This window comes from Oryzias latipes, chromosome 6, assembly GCF_053564925.1.
Source record: "Oryzias latipes strain Hd-rR chromosome 6, Olatipes_Hd-rR_3.1".
Lineage (NCBI taxonomy): Eukaryota > Metazoa > Chordata > Actinopteri > Beloniformes > Adrianichthyidae > Oryzias > Oryzias latipes.
This window is the reverse complement of record NC_136242.1, coordinates 24,758,302-24,773,294: the sequence shown is the minus strand read 5'-3', so window position 1 is coordinate 24,773,294 and position 14,993 is coordinate 24,758,302. Positions and strand designations below refer to the sequence as shown.

At 44.4% G+C, this 14,993-nt stretch overlaps 1 protein-coding gene across 1 annotated transcript in view; it reads left to right on the top strand.

The window, feature by feature from the left end:
* Window positions 1–14,653, top strand: part of znf469 (zinc finger protein 469) — a 72,935-nt gene extending 58,282 nt beyond the window's left edge. Inside the window, exon 3 of the mRNA XM_078948890.1 lies at window positions 1,836–14,653. Within this exon, the coding sequence (XP_078805016.1) occupies window positions 2,025–13,565 (11,541 nt within the window). The 5' untranslated portion in view covers window positions 1,836–2,024 and the 3' untranslated portion in view covers window positions 13,566–14,653. The remainder of the gene's footprint in view (window positions 1–1,835) is intronic.
* Window positions 14,654–14,993: the final 340 nt, after the last annotated feature.

The following is a 14,993-nucleotide window of genomic DNA, read 5'->3' as shown; positions in this document are numbered from 1 at the left end:
AAACTATTAACACTTATCAGACTTTGCGATATATAGTAGTCATAACCATCCACCTTGCAGGCTTTTACTTTAACAAGATAACAAACTTCATGACCTGACAGGCTTTTAATTCCTCACAAGACTTTATATGCATTTCTTGGTGATCATAGTTGAATTATTTATGTTGCCTGAGCTAAAAGAAAATCCATCTCTTGGTGTATTTGTCTATCTGCCAGATTAACAGCCCATATGTTACGTCAAGCAGTCTTATTATTGGCTAAGAGTTTAGGTCAAGAGATAAGCTCTATTTAAAAAATACTATATTGTGTTTCAAAAGAAATAAATGTTGAGTTTTTGCACAAACAGCTAAATGGAGTCACTCAGATGGCTAAAAATACAAAAATAACTGCAAAAGGGATTTTTTTAGTTTAAATGCTGAGTGCATTTAGCTTTGATACTTAAAAAGAAGGAAATGTGGTCAGACAGAGCTCTTTATGCAATTAAATCCATGCCCTGCCATAACGTCCATGATAAACAGTAAGTCTCTGCGCTGATAAAGAGGCTTTCAGGAAAGAAACAAAATCAAGTGCTAATCCTAGAATGACAGTGGGAGGTTAAAAAGCTATTTCTCAGAGATTTATGAGGATGGAGATATGAAGAGAATCTTTTAGCTCTCTCACATTTGACCACTTTTCAGCTGGTCGGAAAATTTATGGTGCAGATGGGCAAACGCATCTCGCACTGGGCGTGTTTCATAGTATTATATTGAGTTTTTTTTTTTTTTGTATTTTTTTTGCCCGAGGGTGCCCCATGGGAGCACCTTGCAACGGTGCTCACATGCCAAAAATTTTATACAGTACGTCTGGTATTTCATCATGCAATTAGTACATACTCCCTAAAGGTAAATACCAATAAAGACACAGGAACACCCTTGAAAATGAGGAATGGATTTTGCTTGAAGGTACTGCAGTAGAGTGGAGAGTAGCCAAAAAACCAAGCTAAATAATGAACTTCTACCTTCCTAGTTCTTGGTAACTGCCCGAGGAGGCAGACAGGAAAGTAGGTCGGCAGTTTGGTCACCAAAAATTACATTTTGGTGCAAACTTCAGGTTTCATTTGGATGAACCTTAAAAGAATCAAATAGCCAAAGTAAACTCTGACTTGTGAAGCTGTGTCTGGGATGCCTGAGGCAAGGCTGCAAACATCGGTGTGCCCGCAGCTCCCACTGTCTAAGAGCTGGCTGGCTAAACCTCAATATTCCTCCATGATCTAAACCTGAAGGCCTCTGTAGCAGAAGGAACACTGTGGCATTGTGTCCCTGCTCATAAGGAGTCTGTGATTCATTTTCTGGCACAGTCGTTTGGACCAATGTGCTGTATTTTCTCATCCTCAGCACTGGAGTTCATCTTTTTTAAAAACTGAGCTGCTTTCATGGAATTGTTTTCACAGAGGATTTTGTCTGTTAAGACCATCAAACCACAGCTGTCAAGCAGCACTCTAGAACTCAGAAAGGCAGTTATTTATTTGTCGGAAAATTATTCTTTTTGCTTTTAGGAGTAGGAAAGTTAAAAGTATTTTGAGGAGTAGTGGGGCTGGATTTTGAAATGGACTTTTAGCCATGCAAAGTATTTTTGTGTCTAGTGATGCAATACTGCTCTCTACAGACAGAGAAAGGAAATGTTGTATTTAAACCTTCAAACCCAGAACTAAATATTCCCTTTATTAATACGTTGGAGCTTTTTCTATCTTTTTGAATGTTCTGATCAGTTTTTATTACTATTACTATTTTCAAAGTATGTGAAACTATGAGGTAAAAACATAACATCTGATCGACTGTGCTCTCTTTTCTTTTTCAGGTCTCTTGTGCTTTTGCGCTAAATCTGCAATCCACCATGAGAGTGAAGAGATGAACCTGCAGCAAGCAGCCCTGTCCCTGCTGTCCCTGCTACTGGATGTTTAGTGAGACCCAGGACCCAGAATAAAATGACTCTGTCTTCCAGATAGCACTTCTGAGGACCAGGCCTTTGCAGCACAGATTGTGCACCATGGCAGGAGAGACTCAGCGAATGCATGCCGTCAAAGAGCTGGATGCTGAGTCCAAACAGGAGGATGACGGGACAGCGCTGGAACAGCAAAGTGACACAACCACAAAGGAATCTTCCGAGCACTTTTCAAGCACTGAGGCCAAACTCAGCAGAGGGGCCACAGGCAAAAAACTAGAGAAGGAAAGAGACTGTTCTCAGCAGCGTGAAGCTGTCATCCGGCCGCAGCAGGCAGGGAAGATTGACTTCAAATCACTGCAGAACAGATCAAAATTTGCCACTGACAGGACTTGGTCAAGCGGGAAAGGCAGTCCCCAGTCACCCAGTGGAAAGGGTCGAAGCCGAGAGAAGGGGAAGCGGTCAGGAAAAGCAGAGCGTAGCAACCCACAGCAGCTGGACAGACTAAGCGTTACAAATCCACGCACTGTTGGCATTGCCTACCCACAACAGAAGGTTTTGCCACCCAAGAAGTTGGAAACCAGTCGTGGCCCAGTCTCTGGCAGCTATAGATTTTACATTTCCAGTGTGCCAGAGAGACAGGTTGAACTTCAGCAAGAGGAGCTGAATTATAGCCACTGCTTCCAGGAGACTCCTCAAAACAGTACCTCCCCGAGCTATACCTCTCAGGCACTGGGCTCCTCAAGCGGAACGTCATCCAATCACCACCCATCCCTGTCACAGCAGCAGCAGCCAGCGTCAATGGAGAGTAACAGCGTACAGCCAAGCAACCAGCTGATACTCACTGACTTTCAGCTGAGTGGATCAAATACATGGCAGTCTCCTGAAAGGACTTTTAATGGTGCTAACTTTGGACTTTCTTCACAAAAGCCTGCTGCACATCCAGACGCCAGCAAGGCAGGTGGATTTGCGCCTGCCCCGTTTCATTATGGATATCATTTATCTGAAGAATCCATCCCCTCTGCTTTTCCCTGTGAACAAAATGCCCAGTCTCATGACTTCCCCAGCTCCTCCTTGGGCCATGTTCTCGCCCACAACTCCTTCACTTTTACACCTGGAGATGGGCAAACTATCGCTCACAGCGGCGCGCAGTTCAACAGTGATCCTCAGCCAGAGAACAGAAACTCTTACCCCCTCCTCCCGCAGTCACAATTTATTCAAGGAATGGCATCATCCATTCAGTGTCCCAGGAATCTGAGTGAAGACTCAGCCAGCAGTGACAGCTTGGGCTCCAGCTCACAGCCATCAGAACAGGGGAAGACACTCCCGCCTGAAAGTAGAGACACCATTCTACAGGCAGACAGCCAGGATGCAGCCATCACCTCAGGGAGTAAGAGAAACTGTCATCCTAAAGATGCAGCTGCCAGCCAAAGAACACCCAGTGAAGGAGGTGTACATTTAGGAAGTATTTCACAGAGTCCAAGCTCCCCGATGCACTTTCACAACAGAACATTTAACAACCCTCCAGTAAGCAGCATTTGCACAGGGTCAGTGCCTTTTGATAAAAGCATCAAGGTCTTGAATAGGCTAACTTCACACTCGTGGGATGGAAGTAATAAGTCATACTCTCCAGCTGATCAGAACACCCCTCAGTACACAGATGTGAGTGAGAAGTTCTCCTTTCAGAACCTGTCATCCATTGAGCAAAGGCCAAATTCATCTAAAAGCAGCAGAATGCTGTGGCAGCAAATACGACTGCCTCCCGCCATGGCTAACACCAACAGAATAGAACTGTCAAGGCAGGTGAGCAATCAGAAACTGGCTTACATTGTTTCCCCCTCTGATTGGCAGGACGAGAGTAAATCACATATAAGCAGCACCTTAAAAAAGCCCAGCTCTTTTCAGAACAGCAGAGGGAGTGAAGGGTTTCTCAGCCAAAGACAGGAAAGTGTAAAGCACAGTAACCCAAGCGCATCATTTAAAGTAGAGATGGGTCATCCACAAGTATGTGAGTCCAAGAGCAAGACTGTTTATTTTGGACTTAATCAATCCATTTCACGAACGCCGGCACGGAACTTCAGCTACCCGCAGTTACAGGTCTCCCCTATGGGGCTGATGATGGTCTCTCCCTATGAATCTCCTTTGCCGTCCCCAATTCAAAACCCCTCTTCCAGTAGCACCTGCTCCTCTCTTTCCCCAGCCTCCACAAGCCCAGTTAACATCAGCTCTGAGGACAGCCTCATGTCAAAGTCAGCATCTTCTCACTCCTTCTATCATCATTCTCAAAGTAAAGCTCACCTACACTCAGATCACCTGAGCACACAGTCTCATCAGTTTCACTCTGATGCTCCTCAAATCCTTCCTTATGCAGCAGACAGAGCCAAAGAAGACGCCAACAGCTATCAGCAACACAGCACGCTTCCAAAGACATCTATAGATGCTAACAAAGGCTACATAGATAGCTTTGGGATGGAGCACCATCAGCCTCCACCACCATACTCTGCACATCAGCTGTTGGCCAGCTCACTGGCCACAGCAAATCTTGACCAGTTGGACGTGCTCCTGACCTGCAAACAATGTGATCAGAATTTTAGCAACTTGGCTTCATTTTTGGGCCACAAGCAATACTGCGCCCAGCACACATTCGCACAAACTGACCTCAAAGATGTGTCAAAGATGGAGGACACCAAGAAGTTCCACGCAGACGCAGTTAAATCAGCCGTGTCAAATGTTTCACCCACACGGTGTCCGTCTGACCTTCACCTCTCCTTGTTGGGCCTGAATAAGAATGGCGAACTGATGTCAGACAGTGATAATAAAGGAGACAATAAAGACGATCCCCTGAAACTCAGTTTGTTCTCCAGTTCTGGAAACCTACCTGTTCCTCTGCCAGAGCTAGAAATGGAGGATCCCAAGTTAGACAGCCTGATAACAGAGGCTTTGAATGGACTAGGATATCAGTCAGACAATGCAGAGATAGACAGCAGCTTTATTGATGCCTTTGTTGATGATGAACTCACCACTGTCAAAACATCATCAAACAAACAATCTCTGAAAACAAAGGAGGCCCTGGTGTTTGAGAGCACTAATAAACAAGCAGTTGAAGACAAATCCTTCACAGAAGGAAAGTATTTTTATGGCACTGATTTGGAGAGCCATGACCAAACGTCCATGAAAGTGGAGAAAGATGATCAAATGAATAATAAAAAAGATATGTCTTATAAGAATTCAAGACTAGTCTCAAGGAAAAAGACATGGGAACAAGAGAGCAAAGCAAAGAAGGCCAAAAAACTGTGCAAGAGTGAAGATGAGAACACCAGCACACAGCGGTTTCTTCTATCTAGCAAGTTTTCTGAGCGCTGCGGTGTGAAAAGCTTTCAGGAAAACTCCACCCCGCGAGGGTCAGCGCCTTCTCAACCTTCCACATCTCCGACCTCAAGAGCGAGAGAAAGCAAAAAGAAGAACGCCGGAGGGGGCACCTGGAGCAAAGAACTTATTCAGAAAATTGTTCAACAGAAAAACAAACTTCACAAGCTCCATGTCAAAGGAACCAAAAACCTTCAGTTCTCCCTGGTGATGGAGAGACTTACTCCCTCTGTGCAAAACCCTGCCTTTGGAGAATACGACTATGTGTCAGACTCGGATGATGAATGTGGGCCCGTAAAGATAGCAAGCCAAGGCCGACTTAATCAAAGCAGTCGCTGTAAATACACATACACTAAAGAGTGCAAATGGCGGGCAAGAAGCGAAAGGGACCAGGCGGCATGGAGACATAAGTCACAGGAGTGCTTTGAGATGAAAAAAAGTGAGGAATTGGCTCTTTTGCCTGAAAAACATGGTCTTGAGCAAAGACTGAGGAGAAGAGGAAGCAGGTCATCCACAAGCAGCGAGTTAAGCACTTCTGTGAGCGTTTCAAGCGACGGCACCTACAGCCCCAAAAGCACTGAGCGGACGGACTCTGACAGTGAGAAGAGGTTAGACAAAAAGAATGCGTGTCTGGAGCAGCGATCCCACGACACTTCCTCCCCTCAGAAGCTTTTCAAAGAGTCCAGCACACTTGCACTGACATTCACAAAATCTGTCAAAAAGTACAATACAGATAAAGTCATTAACCCTGATATCAGCAATACAGAGCATCAAAAAAAGCATCACTCAACAGCAGAAGCTGCTGATCTCATGCCATCTTTGCAAAAAGCAAGAGATCAAATAAAGACCTCATACAGAGAGAAAGCAGCTTATAAACAGGAAGCAGTCTCAGCTGTTGCTTTAGACAAACTCACCTCACAGAAAAAACATAGTATGTCCTCCAAAGAAGAACCAGCACAGTGTTGTAGCACAAAAAAGACACCACAGTTTGACCCACACACCATCCCCAAAGAGGCTGATTTCATTACTGACAGGAAAACAAAAGGAAAGGGAGAAGAGGGGCCCCGAGCCATACCGCCTGAGCTATCAGGCCCCACCACCTTGAAGAAACAGAGTGACAGTGTCTGCATTGTGAAAGAGACTGTTACTCAAGTCGATGACCTAGACACACACAAACCTGGGTCTCTTTGCCAGTCTTTGATGGATGAGGTGTGCCTCTCCCCTCCTGAAAGCCAAAGCCCATTGATACAAAAAGATTCTCTCCACCTCATACCCTACCCTTTGGACCAAGAGCAAGGACTCATGAAATCCCCACTTTCATTTGACACCTCATCAATGTTTGGAGACCTCACAGGATTTGACAGTGGTCTCTACTCTGAGATGCCAATTCAGAAAGAGGGGTTTCATTCAATAGAGAACACACCAGATAAAAAAGAAGAGTTTGAATCCACTTTTTCAAATTTTCTGGACCAAAGACACTGGAACTTGGGTAATCCAGTGCTGCCAGATGACATATCTCAGTATAAAATCAATTCTGAGAAATTAAATGTGAAGAAGCCAGATTTTGGTCCTGATTCTTTGTCCATGTCTGAGAAAATAATGGATTACAATGCAAACCATTGTGCTTCAGAAGATGAACTTGAGATTAAGAGAATAGTTACTGAGCTTGAAAACCAGCTGCAGACAACCAAGTTGGAAAGCCCGTCCCTTCTCACCGAGGATGTCCCAAAGCAGCTGCAGATGATCAAATTATCCCCTTTACGACTCGGTGATGAGTGTGAGAGCAAAGGTGATGGTTTGTCTATGACTTGTTCAGACCAAGCAATGGATGCACCAAGGATGCTGACCGGGCCCTTCAGTGAGCCAACACTGCCATGGACCAGTCCGTTCCAGTTTGAGCTAGTGGCTGACCACCATGGCCCCCACACTCCAATTCACAATCACCCAGCTGCACTTGAAAGCCAACAGCATCATTCTGAGCAAATGTCAGGGAAGAAAAGTGCAGAGAAAGAGACTCCACTTGAAACAAAAGAAGATATTTTAGAACAGAAGAGATACACAGAAAACCTTATGAAAAGCCTAGAGGTGATTTCTGGCTCTATATTTAAAAAAGAACCTGTAATATCGGTACACAAGGAGCCAAATGCCAACTCTCTCACAAGTCAACAGTGTGAAGAAACTGAATGTCAAGCCACTGATGCAGCTGAGAGAGGGGATCGCTGTGAAAAGGAAGCAATTACCGTAAAGGAGAATATTTCATCACATCCAAATATCAATGAGCGGAAGGATGAAATTGAATTCATTCTCAATGAGTCACAGCCTTCCCTCTCAAACAAGACTGACCCTTCAGTCGGTGGCAACCAGCCAATTTCATCACAGCCAAGTGAACCCACGACGAGCGAGAATTACAAAGCAGAGACTCAAATCGCTTCGGAGGAGAATATCTCCGCGAGCAGACTTTTGACGGATTCCGCTCACCCCTCAAGTGTGATGTCACATGACTCGCCCAGAGCGGAGAAGTCAGGCAGCAATGCAGATGACAGTGTAAATCCACAGAGTGAAAACAACAGTGACAGCAGAGAATACTCACTTTCAGATGACTGCAAGGAAGCAGAGGCAGTTGTAGCTGACCCCACTTCAGGCGTTGTCAAGAAAATGGAACAACAACAATCAGCTAATGGAAATCCTGAAGACATCAGTTTGGCTCATGCTGATAAATTACTAGTGGAAGGCTCAGACAGCAGAGTTCAGGAAATAACAGTTGAAACATCAAATCCAGATGATTTAGTTAAACTTGCTCTCTCTAAAAACTGCAGCCCTTCAAACATTTACTGTAAGGAGGATGTGCATGAGCGGGTAGTTAGCACAGAAAAGCCCTGTAGTCCAATAACGATGCAAGCTAGTACAAAGAGCAGCTGCTCACCTCTCCATGACACTCAATCTACAGAGAGCCAAAGCAATCTGTTGATCCTGTCACAGTCTGATGGCATCATTAACAGCAGTCCCCGCCAAATGGCTCCATTTAATGAGTCATTAAAAACCGAAACAAGCCTCATCTTTGAGGTTCGGAAGCAAGAAGAGATGCTGAATGTTCAAGTCATCAAGGAGCATCTTCCTGTTGATTTCATGGCAAGTCAGCAGAACTCACCGTGCAGAGAAGAAGCAGAGGAAAGTCAGTGCGTTTTTGTAGACACTGCCTCACCTGTTAGTCCTCTTTTATCAACACCTCATGAAGGAGCTGAGCAGGAATATGTAAGAAAGGAGGATACGTCCGAGTCAAAAAATGAATGCAGTGAGTCTATTGATCAAGGCTCAAGTCAGGAAGTGGCTTCCCCTGTGACGGACAATAACAATCAAAATGCCAAAGAGGATGTAAACGGAGATCATTTTATTACACCAACAGATATGAACTTTTCTCTGCTCACTGCCTCTCAGCTGGACTTGAGACTCATGAACTGTAAACTACTCACCTCTGAAATGGCGGTGTCTTCTCCACTTCCTGTGAGAAGCTCGGCAAATGGCCTTGAAAAAAGTGACCTTATATACGATTTAAAGCTCAGCCCTCTTAACTACAACAGCCTCCCTGATGAACCACCGCGATTCGACTACATCCCAATATCACCTGCAGGAAAACCTGAAGAAAACCCACATACCAAGATGATCTCCAAAGAGGAATGTGCAACATTTACGCTGAGTGTCGACCCTGTGATGATTTTTAATAAAACCAACCCTTTGTCAGTGAGCCCAGATCCTACAGCAGGTAATAGAGTGGTCCTCCAGGAAGAAGGGAAATTAACATGTTTTTCAGCAGGTGTCCCAACTGAAATCAAAAGAGCAGAAATGTCCACTGCTAATTTAAAGGCAGGAATACATGTTTTTCAGGATTCAACTGGACCTGATGAACAGTACCATCTGCATGAAGACAAAACAGAGAACTTAAACTCCCATGAGCCACCCACTGAAGACAGTACTGTCCTCAAAAAAGGCTTTTCAGATGGTCCGCCCACCCCTAAACCCCTCATCATCTGTGAAAACAAACAAACCCCCCCTCCACCAGACCCATCAGAGAAGCTACCAACAGTAGATGCTGGCCAGTGCTCAGTGGTTCACAAAACACAGAAAGAGACACCACAAAAGAAGATGCACAGCAATACTCAACAGGGTAAAGAGCTGTGTGACATTTGTTTTATGTGTTTCAGAACTGTCCCAGGTTTAAAAAGACATAAGGCCATGAAGCATTTAGTCAGAGCTGAAAAACATGTCGGCTTGCAGAGCACAACACCAAGTCAACACAGAACTGCATTTATTTACGAGCCACCTCAAAGTACAGAGAAAAATCTACAAGATGAGTCACTGACTTGTTTCCCAACAAAAAAAGATGGGCAGCCTGGGATAAATAGCTTTATCATATCTAAAACAGCGGAGAAGGAGTCAGTCTCAGAGGAAATGACAAGTGAGAAGAGTGGGGTGCCGATGAATGAGACGGGCTTTCAAAACCCCCCACTGTCAGCAAAGGCAAAAAAGACCAACAAAGCACGAAAAAGCAAGAGCAGCAATGGAAATTCTGACCCTTTCTCTGACGAGCTTCTGAAAATAATCAAAACAGACATACTTCAAGCAATAACTCCCGAATTCAAAAGCAGCACAATGCAAGAGTACAGTAAATCTGCCCAGATTAATGTCAACGACAGAGCTATTGCTGAAACGCAGGAAATTCCTCACCATGTCACTTCAGACATTGCTTGTGAAAACACACACCAATCTTCAGAGGGAGAGCAAGTTGTGCTTAGTGACTCTGTTGAGCTAAATGAGATCGCTGACACACAGCTGATGAAACATGTAAGCACAACAAAGACGCATTTAGAATTGTGTTCAGATAATAAGATGAAAAGTCTATCTTTGGAGGAGATTGACAAAGAATGTGAGGAGTCCAAAAAGACTCTGCAAGTTGTGGATGAGATGAGTGATCTGGAAAGATCAGAGGACGGCCTTGCAGGGAAGACTCTTAGAAATGTGTCAGCAGATGTAAAATGTGAGGGAAACAAAAGCCCCTCAGACAATCCTCATCGTCTCTCCTGTCTGAATTCCTCCCCTGTCAGTCCACCCAGCATTAGCCCCGACTTGAGGGCTTTACTCGACGACGACAACACATTCTCGCAGCTGTTCCCCAGAGATGATGAGACGAAGAGGAAAAAGTGCCAGAGAGTTTACACCAAAAGAAACAAAAGGCAGAAGTTGTCGCCTTCTGCAGATGTACCGCACGATTACCTTCCTCCTGAAAGCTTCTTGCAAACTAAAGATGAATGTGTAGAAGCCAGGGGGGAGACCTTCTCTGACAACCAACCCAACCACTGTGAATATGAGACCATTTCTATCGATGATGCCATCATGCTGAACATGTGTCACAATAGCGCTTTAAAGGCTGATTGCAAACCAATAGCTGAGGTGAATCAAAGTCATCAGGATGAAGTTCATGAGGAGCTAAGTGGCGATTCTTTGGATCAAAGCACCATCAATAAAAGTACAAGTGAATGGAGTAAGTCCAGTCCCTTTAATGGCTTTGAAACATGCTCAGATGTGGCCTCTGAACCTAACATCTGTAAATCAGAGGCTTTACCTCCTCCCTTCCCTCTGCCACCTCCTGGATACCCTGTAGAGCCATGCCTCACAGACACCGTTCAAACCTTCCACAGCATCGATATCCAAAACATCAACACTACATTCCAGCTTCCCGAGATCCAGTTCTTTGATTCTGGTAAAGACGTCCTAGTCGCTCCTCCTCTTGAAACATTAGACATGGAGAGCAGAGATGATGAAAAGTCAAAAAAAGTGGCTGAGCGGCGCGGCAGGAAAAGGCAAGATGTTGGAATGAAGGTCAAAGATAAGCAGTACAAGTGTAAAGTGTGCTTCACGTGGTTTCTCACCCTGGGAGAACTGAATTTTCACAAACTGTCTCATAACCCTTCTCCACCTCCAACCTGCTACATGTGTGTCCAGCGCAAATTCAGCTCCAGGGAGCAGCTCAGAGACCATTTGAGGGAGAAGCACGCCAAGAACAAAACAGGTATCTGGACCTGTGGGATGTGTCTAAAGGAGATATCTGATGTGTGGATGTACAACGAGCACCTACGAGAGCACGCCACACAGTTTGCCAGAAAAGGTCAGACCCAAGGTTCAATGTTAGGCATTCCAGGTTCCTTCATGCAAGAGACAGCAGTCAAGAACTTTATCTCCTCAATTATGCAGCACCGACCAAGCAGAACCAACAGAGAGTCTACCAGCTCCACAAAAGAGCAGCAACAAGCCACTGCTGGAGAGAACGCTGTGGGAGTGGGGAGGACTTCAGAAGGTGCTGAGCTGAAACTGCACAAAGCTAAAAGCAGCAGTGGAAAGGGAAGCACACTGACTTCACTTGAGGTTCTCCACAAAACAGAAACAACTAAAAATGTGGAGATGCATCCTAACTGCAAGGACCCTTCAAGAGACTGCCACCACTGTGGGAAACAGTTTCCCAAACCGTTCAAACTCCAGCGACATTTAGTGGTCCACAATCTGGAGAGGATTTTCTTGTGCCACAAATGCCCGGTCTCTTATCAAGAGGCCCAGGAGCTCAAAGAGCATTTGAAGAGTGCTCACGAGGAGGCAGAGGAATTTGAGTCTAAACACACCACCCTGTATACATGCGAGCTCTGCGCAGATGTCATGCACGTGATCAAAAAGTCCTTCATCTGTAGCACCTGCAACTACACTTTCTCCAAGAAAGAGCAATTTGATCGTCACATGGAAAAGCACCTGTCAGAGGGGAACAAAATTTTCAAATTCCGTGGTGTTCTTAGACCTGTCACACCATCTGCATCCAAGGAAAATGAATGTGATTCACCTGCGAGTAAAAAAAGGAGAATTCTCTCTGACAGTCTGACAGAAAATAGCTCAGACAGTGGCATTGCCAGTGTAAGTTCACTGCACTTAAGTCAGAGCATTGACATACAACCTTCTAAACCCTCTGTTGCCACGGCAGACGATTCCACTCAGACTGCAGCAAACGAATACCACAATGACACAACCGGTACAAATGTCAAGACCGAGGACATTGCTGAGGACAGCTCTGGACTGCTTGAGGAGCAAGAGAGACATATTCAACTGAGTCCCCCTGAGTTCACCACACCCAAGAAAGAGGAGAGCGATCCCACTCTTTCACCTGATGTATACAAGGAGAATATTGGGAAATCAATCACAGAGCCATGTGATGTGAAAGAGGAGAATGATTCAGTCTGTATACGAGCGGAAACAACTTCATGGGTGGCATCTAAAGTGAATGCGGAGGAGGAGATGGTTAAAGCTACGCAAGGTGACACTACTGAACATGAAGGGAAAACAGCCTCTCCTGCAGCAGCTACCGAGGACGCTTTTATCAGCTCAAGGGAAAGTCAAATCTCTTCAAAGACACCGGAGTCTGCAAAGCATGAATTAGCAGCAGATCAGACAAACTGTCTGGATGGGGATGAGCAGTGGAACCATTCGTCTGATAATAAGAGTAAAAGGCGGGAATCGGGTGTCAAGCAGGAAATTAGCAGTCAGAATAAAGACAACGCTGGATCGGCTACAATGCCTGACATCACTACGAACATTACTGCAGCAAGCGGCACAAAGGCTCCAGAATCAACACAAGTCCTCACCTCCAAGATTTCCCCCAACGATTCAGCCACAAATGAGGACAAGGACTCCGTGAAACAACAAAAGAAAAGAAAGGACACAAAGTCCCCGCACACTTCACAGCGGGGTTCCCCTCCGGCCACACAAGAGAACTTCGGCGTGGATTCCAAGGTCAAAAAGAAGTTTCGCCCAAGCAAGTGTGCAAATTCCTGTCTACAAAGAAAGCCAGATGGAGGCAACGAGTACCCAGTGCTGTCCTCAGTACGGGATGATGTTGTGAGTAACAAAATAGTTTCCAAGTGCAAGACTGTGAACCTGACATTACAGTCAAAAAGGACTATGCTTGATAGTTGTGTACAGAAGAAGACTGAGGTTGTTGCCCCTCACATTGGGGATTTTAAAACCAAAAAAGGACCTCAGGGGAGGTCTGTGCTTCCTAAAGTGTCTTCAGTTCCTATGAACAATCCTCTACACAAATCAAGGCCAAAGCTAGGTGTTAGGACAATGGAGAGTCACTCGTACCGGACAGCAGAGTCCCAGAACTTCCTTCTGAGTCAGCTGTTTGGCCAAAAACTCACTAGTTTCAAGATTCCTTTGAGGAAGGACGCATCAGAATCTATAAACTGAGGGGGGGGAGGGGGGCATGTGGGATCTGTGAATAAGAGACTTAATATTTTCACACTTATTAATGTTAAGGCAATTCATTATGGTGAATACGATTGCACAGCTCTTTTCTGTGAAATGCTATCTCTAAATACCTAACATAGTCACTTTATGTCTTCTTTGTACTTGTGTTCTTACACAAATGTGAGGACGAATGGCTGGTATTAACTTTGGGTCAATCATGAAATTACTAGTTCGGGATAATATTGAACTTTTTAAAGGTTGTGTTCCATTAATGTAAAGGAGGGAAAAAAATACTTGAAAACCCCGGTAATAATACTATTTTTGAGAAATGCATGTTTATTTTGCATTTGTTACCTGACGTTTTTTTGTTTTTCTCTTCTGCACGAGACATCACAACTGACCCTGACTATTGTCTATGCACCTTTCATCCATGCTTTCAGCATACTCACTTTAAAATGAAAAAGTTATCTTTACTGTACTGCATTGAGTTCCATCGATATAAGACTTGTATAACATCACCTGGTGCTACATCATGTTTAAATGTAATGTGAATGCAATTGTTCTGAGAAAGAAAACATGAGACCTGCAGTTACAGTTACATACATCTTCGGGTTCTCTGGACTTTATTGAACATACTGTGTAAACCATCCAACTCAGTCTTCTGCAGGCTGACAGAACTCACAATTAGGAAAGCTTCCATTGTATAAACTCAGGTGCACACATGGACATGACAGTAGACCGAGACCTGTATTTGGAGTTCTTCCCATGCACTGATAATACCACACACAAATTAATAACTCATTCGTCTGTGTCTGTAACTCCAAATGTTTAATTATGAATATTATTTACTAGAACAACAAAGGTGCTTTATCTTGTTTATACTGTACGTACCTTATAATGTATAATATTGTAGGTAGATATTTGTTTGGTGTAATGCTTTAATGTCAAAGTTTTATTTTAAATAATGTGCAAAATGAATCAGATTTTTTTTTTAAAGAAAGAAAGGGAAACACGATGTCTATTGCAAGTTATAAAGTGTTCCACTAAGTGCCTCTTTTATGGTCGGTCATTAAAGATCTGTATTGGTCTCCTGCTTGTCTCTCTTCTTTTGTTCGTGGAATGTTTTGCAAATGTTTCTGTTCCCCCTGCGGACCGCATCTGTCACCACATGCATCAAACAGTGAGGCACTGGAAGCTGCTTCTGCCTGGAGGCAAAAACAGGTGCACGCACAACAAAGTCTGACTTTTTTTTCTTTCCCTCCCCCAAAAGATGAACAATTCAGTGTGATCACTCATCATCTGAAAGGGGAGCAAAATGTATCTTTACTACGGGGGGAACACTTAACAGAAGACAGCAGCGTTATTCCAATCGTATGTCAGCACAAGCTCAGAGGAGCGAGAGGCAGGCTGCTCTCACTCGTGCCATGC